Source organism: Balaenoptera borealis, assembly GCF_965194805.1.
Source record: "Balaenoptera borealis genome assembly, chromosome: 14".
Lineage (NCBI taxonomy): Eukaryota > Metazoa > Chordata > Mammalia > Artiodactyla > Balaenopteridae > Balaenoptera > Balaenoptera borealis.
The window spans coordinates 79668738-79688125 of record NC_138875.1 but is presented as its reverse complement, the minus strand read 5'-3'; the positions used below and the strand labels follow the sequence as shown (position 1 = coordinate 79688125).

Sequence of the window (19388 nt, the reverse complement as noted above, 5' to 3'; positions counted from 1 at the left end):
AGGCTCATGTACAAGTGAACTCAGAAACAGGCTCTATTTAATGAACTAGTAAGGTTAACTGAGCTTCACACATGATGTCATGGAACACGGCTACCCGATTAACACTGACTTGAATCTATACTCACTCAAGAGTTACCCTTAATGCCAAGTGAGAAAATCTTCGGATGGAGAAAGTGTAGGATGGAAACTTTCTTTCCCACATAGCCTGTGATGGTACCACTGAGCTCATCTTCACTTACGTTATCAGGCCAGATCCTGATCTCAGATTTCCAGGGGTGAACGTCCTGTTAATGTGAAGGAGGCTGAGGACCACAGTGATGAGAAACTGCAGCCCCGATGTCAGCCTTGAGGTCAGAATCACAACTTCTTATCAGGGGCAAGTCAATTCACTGCTCCAAGACTTTATTGGCTTCTTGGTAAATGAGGAAAATAAAACTACTTATTTTGCAAGGCTGTTGTGAGATTTATGGACATAAGGCCCACAGAAAGCCCTGAGTGAATGGGCACTGCCAACATCATTACTATCTGTTTATATCAGACCCAGAGATTCTAAGAATGAAAAATAAAATGACCAGACTAAAAGCTCACCAGTTTCTGAACTTCAAATTCTGCAGCTATTTGCCAATATCCCTCCTCATTGGGGCATAACATTACGACATCAAAAGCAGAAGCTGTGGCAACAGTTGCATCTTCCTGGCTGAGGGCTAGTGCTTGTATTCTTGCATCATGCTCAAAACGATGAATAGGATACCTTCCAGTCCTTAGATCCCAAATATTAAGAAATCCTATGTAGAAAAAAAAATTCAGGTAACAATTTTAAATTCATTTAGTATGCATAATTATAAAATAATCATGCAACATAAAGAAAATTTAAAAGATAAATAATAAATTGGTAAAATTCTGCATCACATACAACAAAGAGCCTATTTCCTTAATATATAAAGAGCTTCTAAGATTCAATAAGAAAAAAGCAACTGAAAAGTGAGCAAAGGACATGAGCATGCTATGGTGTTCACAGAAAAAGAAACGCAGTTGACATATAAACATTTAAAAAATACAAAAATTCACTCACAATTAGAAAAATACAAATAAAAACTAAAATAGGATACTATTTTTCACCAAATTGACAAAGACAAAAAATTTCATAAAACATTTTGTTTTTGAGGATATGGGGAAACAGGCTCTCTTAAATTGTTCATAGGAGTGTGAACTATTTCACCTAACTCTGGAGGCAACTTGATAATATCTACCAAATCACAAATGTATATAGGATAGTTACTACGTTTTTAACTATGTCAAAAGATTGGAAGCTATCTAAATGTCCACCAATAGAGAAATACTTAAATAATGGTATCTCCATAGTTTGGAATTTAAATAAAATGAGCAATTAAAAGAGTCAGCCTTACACATGAGCTATATAAAATGATCAATAAAATATACTGTTAAATGAAAAAAGGAAGGACAGAATAGTGGTATAGTATGCTATGTTACTTTTGCATTTTAAAAAATGTACACACACACATACACACAAATGTATACACAGACTATCCTGGAAGGATACTTAAGAAACTTAACAATGAAAAAGAAATTGTTAAGAATTGTTAAGGCCTCTAAGGAAAGAAACCAGGGAAAAGGGACAAGAGTAGGAAAGAAATTTACTGTAACATTCCCTTGTATATTCTGAAAAATTTCCCCAAAATTATCCTTGCCAAAAAGATAAATTTTTAAAAAATGCTTTTATGAGAGAGATCTAAGAAGAATGGGAGGACATAATTGCTGAGTAGTTTTAACATATGGAGTTCTTAATTCATTCTCTTATTTGTCCACTTATGCAACAAATAATTTTTTCTAGTTTTGTTAAAATATAATTGACACAGAACATTATATAAGCTTAAGGTGTACAACAGAATGATTTGATATATGTATATACTGTGAAATGATTACCATAATAAGTTTAGTTAACATCACCTCACATAGTTACAAATGTCCTTTTCCTTATGAGAACTTTTAAGATCTATTCTCTCAGCAACTTTCAAATATACAATACAGTATTATTAACTATAGTTGTCATGCTGTACATTACATCCCCAGAACTCATTTATTTTATAACTGGAAGTTTGTACCTTTTGAACACCTTCAACCAATTCCTCTACCCCTGGCAACCACAAATCTGATCTCTGTTTCTATGAGGTTTTTCTTTTTTTTAAGATTCCACATATAAGTGAGATCATACAGCATTTGTTTTTTTTCTCTTATCTCACTGAGCATAATGCCCTCAAGATCCATCTATGTTGTTGCAAATAGCAGAATTTCCTCCTTTGTTGTGGCTGAGTAGTGTTCCACTGTATACATACACCACATCTTCTTTATCCACTCATCTGTCAATGGACACTTAGGCTGTTTCCATGTCTTGGCTATTGTGAGTGAACACGAGGGTGCAGATATCTCTTCAACATAGTAATTTCATTTCTTTCAGATATATACCCAGAAGTCAAATTGCTGGATCACATCGTAGTTCTATTGTTAATTTTTTGAGGAAACTCCATACTGTTTTCCATAGTGGCTGCACCAATTTACATGCCCACTAACACTGCATGAGGGTTCCATTTTCTCCACATCCTCACCATTTGCTATCTCTTGTCTTTGATGATAGCCATTCTAAGAGGTGAAGTAACATGCAAGAAATTATTATTGAGCACTTTTTATATGCCAGGCACTGACCTAGTCACTAGCAACATCTGAAAACAGCCATTAACCTACATTCTAAGAGGTTCTTATAAGTATTTTACATCCCTCCTCACCACCACCTTCTTTCAGCCACAGTTAGCAGAGGTGTTTTATTTTGCATAGTCTAAAACACGAGCTTGACTATCCCAGACTTGTTAAAAACCACGATTTAGGGAATTCCCTGGCAGTCCAGTAGTTAGGACTCCACGCTTCCATTGCCGGGGGCCCGGGTTCAATCCCTGGTCGGGGAACTAAGATCCTGCAAGATGCATGGATGGAGCAGCCAAAAACAAAAAACAAAACCACCACGGGGGAGGGGTGAGATGTGACAGGGTGAGAGAGTGTCATGGACATATATACACTACCAAATGTAAAACAGATAGCTAGTGGGAAGCAGCCGCATAGCACAGGGAGATCAGCTCGGTGCTTTGTGACCACCTAGAGGGCTGGGATAGGGAGGGTGGGAGGGAGGGAGACGCAAGAGGGAAGAGATATGGGAACATATGTATATGTATAACTGATTCACTTTGTTATAAAGCAGAAACTAACACACCATTGTAAAGCAATTATACTTCAATAAAGATGTTTAAAAAAAAAACAAAAAAAACACCACGATTTACCCATATACTATACACCCTTCTCCCCAGCCCCTTGAATGCCGCTCCCCAGATGAATTCCTCTCACACACACTGGCTGTGTCTCCACCCTTCTCAAACTGTCTACAGCAATGATATCCAAGTGCAGCCCCCGGACAAGCAGCATCAGCCACACCTGGGGGCTTATTAGAAACGCAAGTTCTCGGGCAGCAAACTCTGGGATGCATGCCCAAGTTTGAGAACCAGTTGTCTGCAGGAACTTACACTTTTCTATCAGAAATATAAACTTTTCTGTATTTGGAAGGCCACTTATTCTTTTCTTGCCAAATAATTTCTTTTTACCACTCCCATCCACTAAGCTACCTTTTTACCCACAAAGATTTATTCAAGAAAATAATGACTTTCTGCATCATGCGGGATAATGTCCTGTTCCAATTCCAACTGATTTTATTTTCAAAAATCACTGAAAATAATTGTGTGCAGATAACACAGTCTGTGGTTGTTTGAGTTCAAATCCAGCTCCGCTGCTTGCTAGCTGAAGGCCTTGGGCAAGTTACTTAAAGCTGAGAGCCTGTTTTTTCATCTGTAAAACTGAAGGGAACATTACCCATTACACAGGACTGTTGGGCAGATTAAAGGAGATAAACCACACAAACTATTGGAGACAGACCAAGCATTTCTATATTTTTATGTATTCTATAGTGCCTGCCATGTTATAGAGCATATTTAATCTATTAATAACACTAATTTCCTCTCTATTGCCCATCCATAAATCCAGTCCTATTTCCTATAACTTTCTAAAATAAAGCTTTCACTTCTCATCTTTTTGCAATCCCTCTTCCCATTTTTCTTGTCTTGTACTTTGTCCTTAACAGTAAATGCTTTGAACTTAGGATCTTACTATAAGGTATCATTCATCACTAAATAAATACAGCGAGTCAGAAGAAAACAATACTTGTGGGTTGCTTTGCAAGCCTTTCAAACTGTCAGTAGACTACGTAGGTGATTACAAACAAAAGCAGAGCTTTCTTCAAGTTAAATGTTGCTTCAGATGTAAAACAGTGCACTCTTCTAAGAATTATGATAAACTTGGGGGATAAGCAGATTGCAAAAGGCTCCACAACACATTCCTCTGGCAAATATTTTAGCTAATTCTTTCCATTTCGACTCAGAAGAAGCAGATACACTGCAAAAAATGCCAATGACTCTACACATTAAATAGGAGACAGGCACATTCCAGGATGTGCCTCTTCCAAATAGGCCTGCACTGCATTTGTTTGCAGACATTACAATAAAACAGTAAAGCAACCACTATTGCATGAAGCCTCTGAGTGTTCAATCACTTGTCTCCTCTCCTTCAGCGCTAACTTCCATCTTGGGAAGAGCATCATTATCTTCGTTTGACAAAACAGAAGAAACAGAAGCTCTGAGTGGTTCAACAACTGGTCCAAAGCCACTTGGTACGTGAGGCGGCTGGGCTGGAAGTTAGCTAGGAAGCGCAGGATGAGCGGCTGCATTTACAAGTGCATAAAGTAACCATGAGCTCCATGAGTAATAGACATAAACTTAACCTGTGTTCTGCCAAGTGTGGAAGTTATTCAACCACAGCTCACTCGAAGCACACATGGAGTTTATCTATAAACACATTTTTCATTACTAATCAAGCACTAGTTTTGTTGGCATCGTTTCCCCAACAGAATTGTATGCAACAAAATACCCTTTACCACAAGGTTGCAGAGCTATTCTAAGAAGGGTCTTTTTAGAAAATATCTTCTAGGTGCCATCCATTTAATGGTCACATCCTTCTCTTCTGAATGCCTGTTGTGTCATCATCTTTGTCCGTCTTCTCTACTGCAGCTATTAAGTGTATAACTCGGCCAGATCCCCACTTGTCATCAGTGCCACTATCGTTTGCACAGTCCTCCAAGATCACTTTTAGGTGCATTAACATTTAGGATTGTTGTGTCCTCTTGATGAAGTGACCCTGTATCACATGAAATGTCCCTCTTTGTGTTATGTTCTTTGCTCTGAAATCCAATTTGATATTGATATAGTCACTCCAACTTTCTTTTGGTTAGTGTTAGCATGCTATGTGTTTTTCTGTCCTTTCACTTTGCGTTGTGTCTTTATATCTAAAGTGGGTTTCTTGTAGACAGCATTTAACTGATCTTGCTTTTAACTGGGGTATTTAGACTACTTACCTTTAATGTGATTCTTGGTAAGGATGGGTTTAATCTACCATTTTGCTGCTTGTTTTCTATTTGTCCCATTTGTTCTTTGCTCCCTTTCCCCCTCTTTTTCTGCCTTCTTTTGGACTGAGTATTTGGATTAATTATGTGTTTATTTCATTTTAATTCCTTTGTTGGTTTATTAGCCAAAACTCTTTGTGTTTATTTTAGTTGTTGCTTTAGGTTTTTAGCACCCATCTGTAACTACCAGTCTACCTTCAAGCGATATTACACCACTTCACATACAGTGAAGCAGCGTACTTCCATTTCCTCCCTCCCAGCCTCTCTGCTATTGTTGCCACACTTTTTATTTCTACTGTATGTTATAAACCCCACATACATTGTTATTATTTTTGCATAAGCAGGCAATTGTCTTTTAAAGAGAAATAACAAAAAAAGCCATTTATATTTACCCATGTAATTACCACTTCTACTGCTCTTCCGCTTACCACTTTTAACATTATTAAATCCTGCAGCTTTTGCAAGATGTGCAATTTCACTTTGCAACTGTGTTGCTGGATATTTGACCCCAAGACACATGAGCAAGGTGAGCAGGAACAGACACAGCAGCTAACAGGACAGATGCTTGAGTGAAAGCTAATTTTATAAAAGGTCATTTTATTATTTAATATAGTTATATCATGCTACTTTTACAACCTCAGAACTGCAGGGGCTTGAACAGTGAATACTTGAATTATAAGAATATTTTATAATATTGTAGTGGATTATTATCCATGTTAACCAATATTTAGCCAAAAAGTTATTCAACAATACATTCAACAGGTATTTGAGCCCCTGCCTTTCTAAGCACTGGGGAAACTGCAGTGAATAAAACAAAATAAAACAAAAAAGTCCCTGACCGCATGGAGCTGACATTCTAGTGGCATCACCAAGCATCCTGTTTGCGGGCATACAGGAGGGATATGATCTCTGTTCTCACAAAATTCTCACTGCAGAAAGACATGTTATAGTCATGAAAATATAACAAAAATATAAAAGGTATATATACAAACTGCAATGGGACAATGGCTAAGCTTAACAATGGATAAGTCCTATTGTCAAACTATTTTAAGATTCCCAAAAAGGAGCAGCTAACTTATGCAGACATTTCAAGTTGAACTGGGTTCACGTACATTGCACAATATTAGTCAATACCTATCAGAGCCAAATAAATTTCCTTCCTAAACAGGTGATGATTTTAAAAATTTGATGTAAATTCATTTGAAAGGCCAAGTTTTATCATATTGCAGACACAGCACTAATACGGATTTGGCTCCTAGTACTGGGTGGATTTCTGAAGTGGCAGGATTGTGTCCTTTTTCTGCTACATTTCCTACAGAGTGACTTCACAGTACTGAAAGTGGCTGAACATCAATAAAGATTTGCTGAATGTTTGTCTTATATGTTTTAGCAATGGAACATTTGGTTGTAAGAAACAAATCCACTGAAACTGGTTTAAATACAAAAGGAAACAGACTGAAAAGGAACAAGGTTATTTCATGGAACCCAAGGGCAGGAAATATAGCTGGACAGTAAAAGGGATCAGAACCGAAGTAGGAAAACATTCAGCTCAAGGTAGTACATCTCTTGCTGCACCATACATCTTGCCTCTGCTTCTCTCTGTAACTGTGCGTCCCTCTCTCTCTACACAAAGCAGCTTTCTCTATTCCCCACTTCACAAGGTCTTCTACTCCAAGCACACAATTGAGACTGAAAGTCTGCAGCCCAAATGGTTCAGCCAAGAACATGAATCAGCTGCCCCCAGGCCTGAGGTCCCCATCCTTGTCTACTCAGCTGATGTCAAAAGACCAACTCAAATTCTATGAATATGTCCACTTCTAGAGGGGCTTCAGAGCAAGGAGACACCCCAAAAGGTGTCTACCACCTTTACCCTGTATGCTAGGCCAAGGAGAAACAAGAGAAAACTTCTCAGCAAATGCAAAGGGAGCTTCTGTGTGGTTCCTCAGTAGTGACTTAGTAAACAGGTCATTGCCATCATTCCCTGAACCAGGCATAAATAACCCTCAGCTGATGCCCACACCGGGAAAGCTGAAAGGAGACCAGATGTCTGTCTTTCTCCATGACAAAACCTCAATGGCTGCATAAAAGATGTTTACCTCTGAGCTAGTGCTGGGATCACAATACTGTTCCATTCATGAGAAAAATGAAAAGGACACAGGCAAAAAAAAAAGGGTCTCTCAAAAAAGGCGGAAGACCACAATGAGTGAGGGCCATCGGCCCAATAAAGTAGACAGGAGTAGGGCTTGGCAGTCCCACTGCTCTCTGGGCTCAGGGCCCTCCACCTTGACAAGCAGCACCAGGGCTGCAGGAACTCTGAGTTCACTCTAGCCTAGGAACAGTCATTAAGGGGGAGATGAGTAACGATGGCCAGTCTTTGGAGGAGACATAAAGTCTGCTCAGCAGCTGTGGATGGGCACCCATGCCAGTCTGCAGCATGCCCCTTCCACCTCCCAAAGGAGGCCAGCCAGAGTGTGGTAATGAAACTGCACATAGTGGAAATGGGATCTAAATGAGTTTAAACTGATTTATGTTAGCTATTGTAAAGATTATTCAATATCAGGAAACTGCTACCACTGTGAAATAATGTCGACAATCCTTAAGACCTCCACCTAATGGTACTTGCACAGAATATTTATATTCCTCGTCATAGGAACAAGGACCACAATGGATACCATTTTTGTTTTATTAGGGATGCATATTTAAATTAATCTGCTATTTGCCTAAACAATTAGCTGCTTCTGTTTGCATGCACAAAGCCAAAACTGCAATTAGGCTTCCATCAAAAAGATAAGTCCCAACTAAAACTGTCCCAGTGGAATCATAAGAGCTCAGGGCAGAACTTCCCAAAATTGCTTTTTAGCATAATGGTAATTATGTTAATTGCTTGAAAGGTAAATAACTGCTGAACTGGTTTTGGAAAAAGACAATTGGTATTATCCCTCCCCTCTGATCTTTTTCATGCACCATTAAATTTAAAACAGGTCAACAGTTTAGAAAGTCATAGACTGGTCACTTATTGAACTGCAGAGTTTGTCTTGTGGTCTTTCGCACTTTTTTTTTTTTTTTAATTAATTAATTTATTTATTTTTGGCTGAGTTGGGTCTTCCGTGCTGCGCGCAGGCTTTCCCTAGTTGTGGCGAGCGGGGGCTACTCTTTCTTGCGGTGCGCAGGCTTCTCATTGAGGTGGCTTCTCTTGTTGCGGAGCTCGGGCTCTATTTGCACGGGCTTCAGTAGTTGTGGCACATGGGCTTAGTTGCTCTGCAGCATGTGGGATCTTCCCAGACCAGGGCTCGAACCCATGTCCCCTGCACTGGCAGGCAGATTCTTAACCACTGCCCAACCAGGGAAGTCCCATCGCGCTTTCTTGATCAGAACTTATTTTAGGGCTTCCCTGGTGGTGCAGTGGTTGAGAATCTGCCTGCTAATGCAGGGGACACGGGTTCGAGCCCTGGTCTGGGAAGATCCCACATGCCGCGGAGCAACTGGGCCCGTGAGCCACAACTGCTGAGCCTGCGCGTCTGGAGCCTGTGCCCCGCAACGGGAGGGGCCGCGATAGTGAGAGGCCCGCGCACCGCGATGAAGAGTGGTCCCTGCACCACGATGAAGAGTGGCCCCCGCTTGCCGCAACTAGAGAAAGCCCTCACACGAAACGAAGACCCAACACAGCTAAAATAAATAAATAAATAAATAAATAAATAATGTAGCTATTAAAAAAAATTATTTAAAAAAAAAAAAGAACTTATTTTAGCCATGAGCTCCTGTTCACTTGAGCTCGCACAATAAACACCTGAGGCTTGGTCTCAGCTTCATAATAATTAAGTAGACAGGATCAACTAACTGCAGTTCAGAGACACTGAGTGAAGCTGACTATTCATAAAGACAGCTGGCAATCTCAGTGTCCACCATGTAAATAAACACTTGCCTATAAGAAATTAACGAGGAGTCAAAGGAAATTCTACCATGAGAAAAAGCATCTTAACAGAAATTTAAAATACACCCATACAGGTCGTAGGTGATCAGTAAGTGTTCCCTGCTCTTCCCTGTATGTCAGAGGAGGAGCCATGCAAGAAAGCCAATCCTGCAGATCTCTGGCCGACAGAAAATAGGCATATTTTTACTACAGTGTAAACCTGGGGCAAACAGGGGCCCAGGGCAGGCCACCTCCCAGCCCTGAGGAGGCTGGCCAAGTGCATCTGTGTGTGTGGGGTGGGGGGGATGCTTCTGACCCAGGACGGGGTGAGGAGGGACTTGGGCCCCACCCAGTCCAGGGGCCCTGATATTTGCCCTTCACGCACTGCTCTCAGCCCAAATATTTAGAGGTTCGCCTGCTGAGTTTCTCCTTGGCCCACGGCAGCCATGGGAGTGATGACTGTGGGGGGCCTGGGGTGTGTGTGTGTGTGTGTGTGTGATGCAGTAACCAAAAATAGCTTTGATGAAGCTTGGACCAGGCTGGGAAAGTGGGAAGAGCTGGGAGAGGGGAGGGTCAGGAGGCAGCCAAGCGCAAGTCCCAGTAGTAACATTTTTGGTGGGACTGGGGTTCACTGATATAGAAGCTTCTCATAAACCCACAGCTGAATGACTGCTTTCCCTCTTGCATGTCTCATGTCTAAGCGTAAGGCACTCCTTGTAACCAGTTGCGTAAAATATCTGCATCACGGGCACGTGTTAAAGAATCTGTGTGTTAAAGAGACGTGTGCTGAAGAAACCAATTGTTAAGAGATTTTCAAGGATGCTTCAAGGGTTATTTCTTTGGGCTTCTTCATGTCTGATTCATGTATTAAATCGGGCATTTAGAAAAAATAAATAAATAAATAAATATACCCATAGCTCTCACTAAACGTGTACCTCTTCACTCATTAAGTCTACACAACATCACCATGAAATGTAAGCCAGAGATGTAAGCGGCGTAAAGTCTGAGAGGACAAAACAAGTTCTGCTTTCATGGGAGAAGAGGCCAGTAGGACATTAAAATCAGCATAAACAAGGGACATAAAAAGAAGGGCTAAATCATGGAGGGTCTTGAAAAAGAAGAAACTAAATGAAATTGATCTCTCACCTAGATGCTGCATCCACTGTGCATGTCAACCTCAACATCCCAGCTGAACAGAGCTCTAAAGCTGAACTCTGTTGCTTATGGCGGAAAAACAATACATATGAAGTATTCTGGAAGCTGCATTCCAGACTGACAAGGGAATGTGAATGGGCTTGTGGACCAATGAAGTGACTGGTTAGTGCATAAGCAAAGGAACGACCAGACATAAGATCACCAAAGCCGAAACTGAGTCAAGAAGGGGGAAAGATGAATATATTTAGTAGTCTCAAGTTCAAAGCAGAAAGAAAGAACATTCTAAAAAGGAAAATCAAAAACAAAGAGACAGTAAATTGAAAAGGAGGCAACTGATATAGTGTAGGAATACGACAATGTGACTAAACAGAAGCATTTACAGTTAGCAACGTCAAAGGAAAAACAGATGGATGGGGAAGAATTTGGACCAGCTCTTCTGTAAGGGGAAGCGCAGAGACGGCAGACGGTGCGCGGAAGACATCGTTGAGCACACAGCCACCAACTCCAGCCAATTTTCTCCTGCACTATAAGTACTAAGCGAAGTAAACAACATAGAGTACCTCTGGAAAACTATATCAGACGCTGGCAGTGGTCAACGCCTCTAGAGAAGAGAGGGGGTGACTGGGGGGAACCAGGACCTGGTAGCGGTAGGGAGAGAAAGAACGCTTTTCTACTACATGTTTTTTCTACATGTAATACTACATCAAACAATTTGTTATAATTTGCACACATATCTTTATAAATATTAATTTTATCAGTGACGAGAAATCTTTATTATTTTTCCCAATCACAATCCACATAATTTTATAATTAATATTTAACACGGATATACAAAATTAAATTAAAAACTCAAATTCTACTTCCGATTCATTGATGGGTTAAAGTGAATTAAACTCCAAAGGAAAGGGCTTCCCTTGTGGCACAGTGGTTAGGAGTCCGCCTGCCAATGCAGGGGACATAGGTTCGAGCCCTGGTCCTGGAAGATTCCACATGCCACAGAGCAACTAGGCCCGTGCGCCACAACTACTGAGCCTGCTCTCTAGAGCCCGCGAGCCACAACTGCTGAGCCCGCATGCCACAACTACTGAAGCCCGCGTGCCTAGAGCCCGTGTTCCGCAACAGGAGAGGCCACCACAATGAGAAGCCCACACACCGCTGCAAGGAGTGGCCCCTGCTCGCCGCAACTAAAGGGAGCCTGCGCGCAGCAGGGAAGACCCAATGCAGCCAAAAATGAATAAATAAAATAAATTAAAAAAAAAAAAAAAAAACTCCAAAGGAATCCAATCGGTAACATCACCACCACTTCTCCTGGATCAGGCTGGCACAGGGCCTGGGCCAGGACTGGCATTCAGTAAGTCTTAGCCTCCTTGTTCTTTTTCTTTTTAAAACTACTGTTTACTGCTAACAGGAAAATACGTCTGTCTTCAAAAATAGCTCCACTCATATGTTGAGTGATATAACTGTATAATATTTAGAAACCTGTGTAATTTAAAAGCAATGCTGGTAACTACTGAAGCTGAGGGACAAGGATATGGGGGCTCATCATACTATTCTCTCCACTTCTGCATATTTTGAATTTTCCATAATAAAATGGTTTTAAAAAATAATTTGAAAGGCTATCCCTAACAAAAGTAAAAACATTTTAACTTGTATCTTACAAATGTTTTCAGTAGCTGCCCTGAAAACTAAGTGACTTCTCAATTAGGATGGATTTACAATGAAAGTTCTAATGATAACACTAGAGGATTTTTACATCTACGTTCATGAGGACTATCAATCTGTAGTATACTTGTTATCATATATTAGTTATTATTTTTTCTTCTTTAGTCTTGATAGGTAATGCTGGCCTCACAAGCTGAGTTGAGAAGTGTTCCTCTTAGTCTATTTTATGGAAGTGTGTAGAATTGGTATTATTTCTTCCTTAAGTGTCTGGTAGAATTCACCAGTAAAGCCATTTGGCTTTGCAGTCTTCTTTGTGGAAACTTCTAAATTACAAATTCAATTTCTTTAATGGAAATACAGCTATTCATGTTTTACAGTTCTTATTAAGTGAACTTAGGTAGTTTGTTTTTCAAAAAATCAATTTATCCATTTTATCTAACTGGTTGAATTTATTGGCATAAAGTTGTTCATAATAGTCCACTGTAACTTTTTAATATCTATAGGATCTGTAGTGATGTCCCCTCTTACATTCCTGATGTGGGTAATTCATTTCTTTTCTCTTTTTTTTCCTGATTAATCTGGTTAGGGTTTGTCAATTCGATCAAAATTTTCAAAGGAACAGTTGTCCATTTCATTGATTTTCCTCTATTGTTTTTTTCTCTATTCTACTTCATTGATTTCTGCCCTTATCTTTATTACTTTATTCCTTCTGCTTATTTTGTTTAACTTTCTCTTCTTTTTCTAGTTTAAGGTGAAAAGCTATACTGTTGATTTGAGACTTTCTCTTTTCTAGTATAAGCACTTAATGCTATAAATTTCCCTCTAAGCATTGCCTTAGCTACATCCCATATACTGATATACTGTTTCTAATTTTCATTCAGTTCAAAATTTATGCATCATGCTATGTTTAAAAATTTATTAAAAATCAGTGCTCAATACATACGGAATCTAAAAAAATGGTTCTAATGAACCTAGGGGCAGGACAGTAATAAAGATGCAGACGTAGAGAATGGACTTGAGGATACGAAGGGGGAAGGGTAAGCTGGGACGAAGTGAGAGAGTAGCACTGACATATATATATACTACCAAATGTAAAATATATAGCTAGTGGGAAGCAGCTGCATCATACAGGGAGATCAGCTCGGTGCTCTGTGACCACCAAGAGGGGTGGGATAAGGAGGGTGGGAGGGAGATGCAAGAGGGAGGGGATATGGGGATATATGTATACATATAGCTGATTCACTTTGTTATACCGCAGAAACTAACACAACATTGTAAAGCGATTATACTCCAGTAAAGATGTTAAAAAAAAAAATCAGCGTTCAATATACACTATGGAATATTAGCCATAAAAAGGAACGAAAATGAGTTATTTTTAGTGAGGTGGATGGACCTAGAGTCTGTCATACAGAGTGAAGTAAGTCAGGAAGAGAAAAACAAATACCGTATGCTAACGCATATATATGGAATCTAGAAAACTGGTACTGATGAACCTAGTGGTAGGGCAGGAATAAAGATACAGACGCTGAGAACAGACTTGAGGATACAGTGGGGGAAGGGGAGGCTGGGACACAGTGAGAGAGTAGCACTGACATATATACACTACCAAATGTAAAATAGATAGCTAGTGGGAAGCTGCTGCATAGCACAGGGAGATCAGCTCGGTGCTTTGTGATGACCTAGAGGGGTGGGATAGGGCGGGTGGGAGGGAGGCTCAAGAGGGAGGGGATATGGGGATATATGTATGCATACAGCTGATTCACTTTCTTGTACAGCAGAAACTAACACAACATTGTAAAGCGATCATACGCCAATAAAGATGTATTAAAAAAAAAAATCAGTGTTCAGTAAAACCACCCCCCAATTAACCAAAGGATTAACACCAAACCTTGTATCATAAATGCAATGTGCCACTGTTTTCTGCATGATAAAACTATTTCAAATTATTTTCACTAGTAACTTCAAAATTTTGTAGTTATCCTAGAAATTGGTCATCTGTTAATGTGTGCCTAAAGCATGAGAACTTCCCTCTCCAGTGTTTCTTAAATTTGAGAGCTTGCAGACCTCTAAGAATTCATCTATGAATCAGTGTGAAAAACAAAGCATTACAAGGCACACAGGTGATCACTTGGTGCCAACAGCCTGTGACTACAAAATGCAAATTCAAATAATGAGATCTCACAGTATGGTTTAGTTACAAGGTCAAAAGATCCAGATTCCTCTTTAAAATTACCATAAAAATACACAGATTTTTAAAAATTTCCTAGAGATCTCACAACTCCCACCCACGATTTTATCTGTGGAATGCTACTTAAGGAACTCCGAACTATTATTTAGTTACAATGCATATTCAGTCCAAAGCACATATAAGCAAGTGTAAAACAAATATAACTTCAAACTCCCCTCACTGAAGAATAGAAAAACTTTAAAAAAGCATTTTTATTCAGCAACTTCCTCCATCACATAAACATAGTCTCTATGGCTTGTCTATGAAACAAAATCTAACACCCTGGACCATTCCAGGTGGCAGTCAATTTTAAAGTTCAATGCCCTAAGAAATACTTCCTCAGTACTGAAAGAACCACCTCAGTTCAAAACTCTGCATTTCAATTTTTAAATCCACTCTGAATATCTTTAAAATGTGAGCACTCTTACTGTTAAGAAAAAAGGACTCCATCTGGTATTTTTTTGGTTTTTATCAGAAAGTTGTTTCATATTGTTTTGTCCACCGAGTGTCTGAATAAGACTCCTAAGACCTAAAGGTAGGCAAAGGTTTCAGGCAAGAATTACTTATTGAAACTTTTAAGAGAAAAATGTCCAGAAAAGGCAGGCCTTGAAAAAACACAAAATTCTCCACAATCCAGTCAGGTGTCCCAGCCATCTCCCAAGCAATGCATTAGTATGTTAATAATCCACTTCTGAAACACCAGGGGAGAGGAGGAGATTGAATATTACATTCAAAGGTTATGTTATTAAATTGAAATGTCATCATCAACATACAAACGAGAGACAAACAAAACTATTGAAGAACTGATTTTTTATTAAACATAAAATTACAAATAAAACTTTAGAAGCACCTAGTCTCTATAGCCGTCTAAAATATGGTCCTACTGTTCACTGCTAAAAAGAAGCTTGGAGAAACCCACTCCCATCCATTGTGTGTACGACAGTAAATGAGAAATCATAGTCACTTCGGCCCAGGTCAGGCACAGCCCTGGACAATGGAGCATGCGTGTATTCAGACAATTGCACTAGGAGTGCTGCAGGAGTGGATAAGCCACTTTGCCTTGCTTGATGGCACCACAGAAAGACGACTGTTGGCTGTCCTATCTAAGCTTCCACATGCTAATGTGCACTGGGTCTTGTCTCTCCTCTCTCCACTGACGGGGACAAATAAGAACTTCTTTGCACCTAAGAAGTGTGTAATCTCATTTCTCACCAAAGAGTGAGTTTTCGTGACAAACTCTGAACAGGGAGCGGGTTTCGAGTATTCTGCCATTCCCTAATGCTGTGGCTCGAGGCCAAAGGCAGGCAAGCATGGAGCAGATGGAGTCCTGGCAAGGTCTGCACTGTCCCTGCATTAGTAGCATCTGCTCATTACTCAGAACCTTCGCCTGCTTTATCTAATGCTCCAGGAAAAGCATTTTGATTTGATTCATTTCGGTACGGTAACGTGCAACACAATTAGTGGTAAAATCAAACTGGAGGACGGCCAGTGCTGACAATCGGAAACAAGGCAGAAGAAATATGAGGCCAGTGGGTTGGAATTCAAAAAATCACAACTGTGGATCATCTTGCCAAATCTCAACACCCCAGGTGGGTGTACAGTGTTCCTGCAGGGCCAGGAGGCTAAAAAGGACATGGGGATGACTAACTTTTTCCCAAAGCAGTTTCCATCTCTCCCTCTGGACCTGACTCCTTCTGCGGAGAATATGTGTACAGACAGACCATCAAGGGGGTCTCAATGGCTACAGAGCTTCCCTTTGGCACAAACAGGGAGCTGAAGTTCACTGACTCATTTTATTATCTTATTCTTCTTTTCTGTGGGGCACAGTCACGAATTTCAGACCTCACGAGGTGAATTTCCTTTGTGCTATGGCACTGCCTAAGAAGCGCGTGTTCCCTGCTCCTAGAAAGCAACAATACAAAATGTGTGTTTGATTATTTCAACCTGTCTTTGCCCAGTAGTTACTCAGGAGTATGTTGGTACAAATATCATAGTGACAATCTGTTAAACTGAAGTAAGACCAAAGACAATGCCACCTGAGGTCTGGGGTGAGGTTGGAGGGGGGAATGAGAAGTTGTTGCTTATCTCAGAAAGTAACAATTCCCATCAGACTGGTAAAACAAGCTGAGTGAGAGAGGAGCAAGAAAACACAAGAGCTTTTATCAAAGAAACAATCCTAATACCAAAAGGAATTCAAGACAAAGCAAAGATTTCAATGTAAACGATGCAGCCAAGGAAGTACTATAGATTTTACCCACAGAAGGGTAAAATGAAACCCAAAATAATAAGACAGACAAACGTGATGATGTAAGTGTAAACAACTAGACAGATCAACTGAACAGAATGTAACATCCAGAAACAGACGGAAATACTAAAAGAGTTTCATATGCAAAAACTTGTAAAGGCAGCACCTCAAACCAGTGAGGGAGAGATGGGCTTTCTAATAAGAGATGCTGGAAAGATATAATCAGATTCATATACTATTCTAGGATGAACTCTATACTGGTCAAGATTCAAATATAAAGATAAGCCATAACACTATCATCCAAAAGAACACAAGTAACAAATGTTGGCGAGGATGTGGAGAAAAGGGAACCCTTATACACTGCTGGTGGGAATGTAAATTGGTGCAGCCACTGTGGAAAACAGTATGGAGGTTCCTCAAAAAACTAAAAATATAACTACCATATGACTAAGCAATTCCACTCCCGGGTATATATTTGAAAAAAATGAAAATATTAATTTGAAAAGATACATGCACCCCAATCTTCACAGCAGCATTATTTACAATAGGCAAGATATGGAAGCAACCTAATTGTCCATCAATAGATGAATGGGTAAAGATGTGGTGTGTACACACACACACACACACACACACACACACAAAATGGAATACTACTCAGCCATAAAAAAGAATGGAATTTTGCCATTTGCAACAACATGGATGGACTTAGAGGGCATTATGCTAAGTGAAATAAGTCAGACAGAGAAAGACAGATACTGTATGATCTCACTTATATGTGGAATCTTAAAAATAAAACAAACTAGCAAATACAACAAAAAGGAAACAGACTCACAGATACAGAGAATAAACTAGTGGTTACTACTGGGAGAGGGAAAGGGGGAGGGACAGCTGGGGCAAGATGGGATAGGGGTTTAAGAGGGACAAACTACTACGTATAAAATAAATAAGCTACCAGGATATATTGTACAGCATAGGGAATATAGTCAATATTTTATAATAACTATAAATGGAGTACAACCTTTAAAAATTGTGAATCACTATGTTGTACACCTGAAATTTATATAGTATCATCTCAATAAAAAAAAATTTTTTAAGCCCTAACAGTAACAGAAGAAAAAAGAATTACAAGTAGCAGGTACACATGTGAAAAAATTCAACCTCTCTCACACTAAGAGAAATGTAAGTTGAAACATTTGGAAACCATTTCTTATCTATCAAAGTGACAAATACTGAACAGTCTGAAACATACTTTGCTGAGAAAATGGGCACAACTTCATACCCTGCTGGTTCGAGTGCAAAATAATATAAGCCCATTTGCATCCACCTTTTGACCCAGACATTTTTGTAGGAAATAATCCTTCCTGCATTCACATGAAATGTCATATGTACAAGGCTTTTCACTACCACACTGTAATAGCAAAAGCATAACACAACTGTTCCTCAATAAAGGACTGTGTAAATAAACCACAGTGCTTGTACACAATAGAATACCATGAAAAAGGAGCATCTTCTCCATACACTGACGTGGACAACGTTTCAAGCTATGTCATTAACGAGATGTAAGCATTCCCAGGTTTATTACAGCATTATTTACAATAGCCAAGGTATGGATACAAGCCAAATGCCCATCAATGGATGAATGGATTAAAAAGATGTGATATACATACACAATAAAATATTATTCAGCCATGAGAAAGAAGGAAATCCTGCCATTTTCAACAAGGTGGATGGACGTTGAGCCTATTATGCTAAGTGAGATAAGTCAGACAGAGAAAGACAAGTATTGTATGGTATCACCTACATGTGAAATCTAAAAAAGTCAAACCTGTTTAAAAAAAAACGGAGTAAAACGGTGGTTACCAGGGGGTGGGGGGGTAGGCGGGATAAGATTGATGGTGTTTCAAGGTACAAACTTGTGACAAGTGGTGAATAAACCACAGGGTTCTAATGTATAGTATAATGAATACAGATAACAATATTGTACTATAATTATGTAATGTGATAATATCACTATAATGGCAGTCATATTACAGTATATAAACGTATCAAAGTAACACACTATACACCTTAAACTTACACAATGTTACATGTCAAATTTATCCAATTAAAAAAAAGATACACCATTAAGTGAAAAAAACCAAGGTATGAAATGATATAAAGTAGTATGCTATCTTTTGTTTAAAAAGGGGGGTGAGGAGAGAATATGAATAGATACTAATACTTACTTGTATTTACAATAAGGAAATACTGGAAGGATAAAAAACAAACTAAAAAATATGGTTGCTTTAGAATGGAGTGGACAAAAATGGGTAGAAGCAAGACTTCGCAATGCATAACTTTATATATTAGCTTGACCTTACATCCCTTAAAATGTATTACTTAGTCAAATGCATTAAATTACAAAATAAAACCCACTCATTTATGGATTAAAAAATTAAAATCACATATACACATACACACATAACTACTGTCTAGAAAAATAAACCATAAACAAAGTCCATTGCAGAATAAGTGACAAATTGAAAGAATATATAAAATCAATGACAAGGGTTATTTCCTTAGCCCTTTATTTTCAACTGCAGAAGATAACAACCCAAAGAAAATGGGGAAACAATTT

General features: G+C 39.2%; 1 protein-coding gene across 1 annotated transcript in view; it reads right to left on the bottom strand.

Moving 5' to 3' along the window:
- The window catches only part of FBXW8 (F-box and WD repeat domain containing 8), a 123587-nt gene that overhangs the window by 54461 nt on the left and 49738 nt on the right, over positions 1–19388 (bottom strand). The window contains exon 6 of the mRNA XM_082355724.1: positions 589–785. Within this exon, the coding sequence (XP_082211850.1) occupies positions 589–785 (197 nt within the window). The remainder of the gene's footprint in view (positions 1–588; positions 786–19388) is intronic.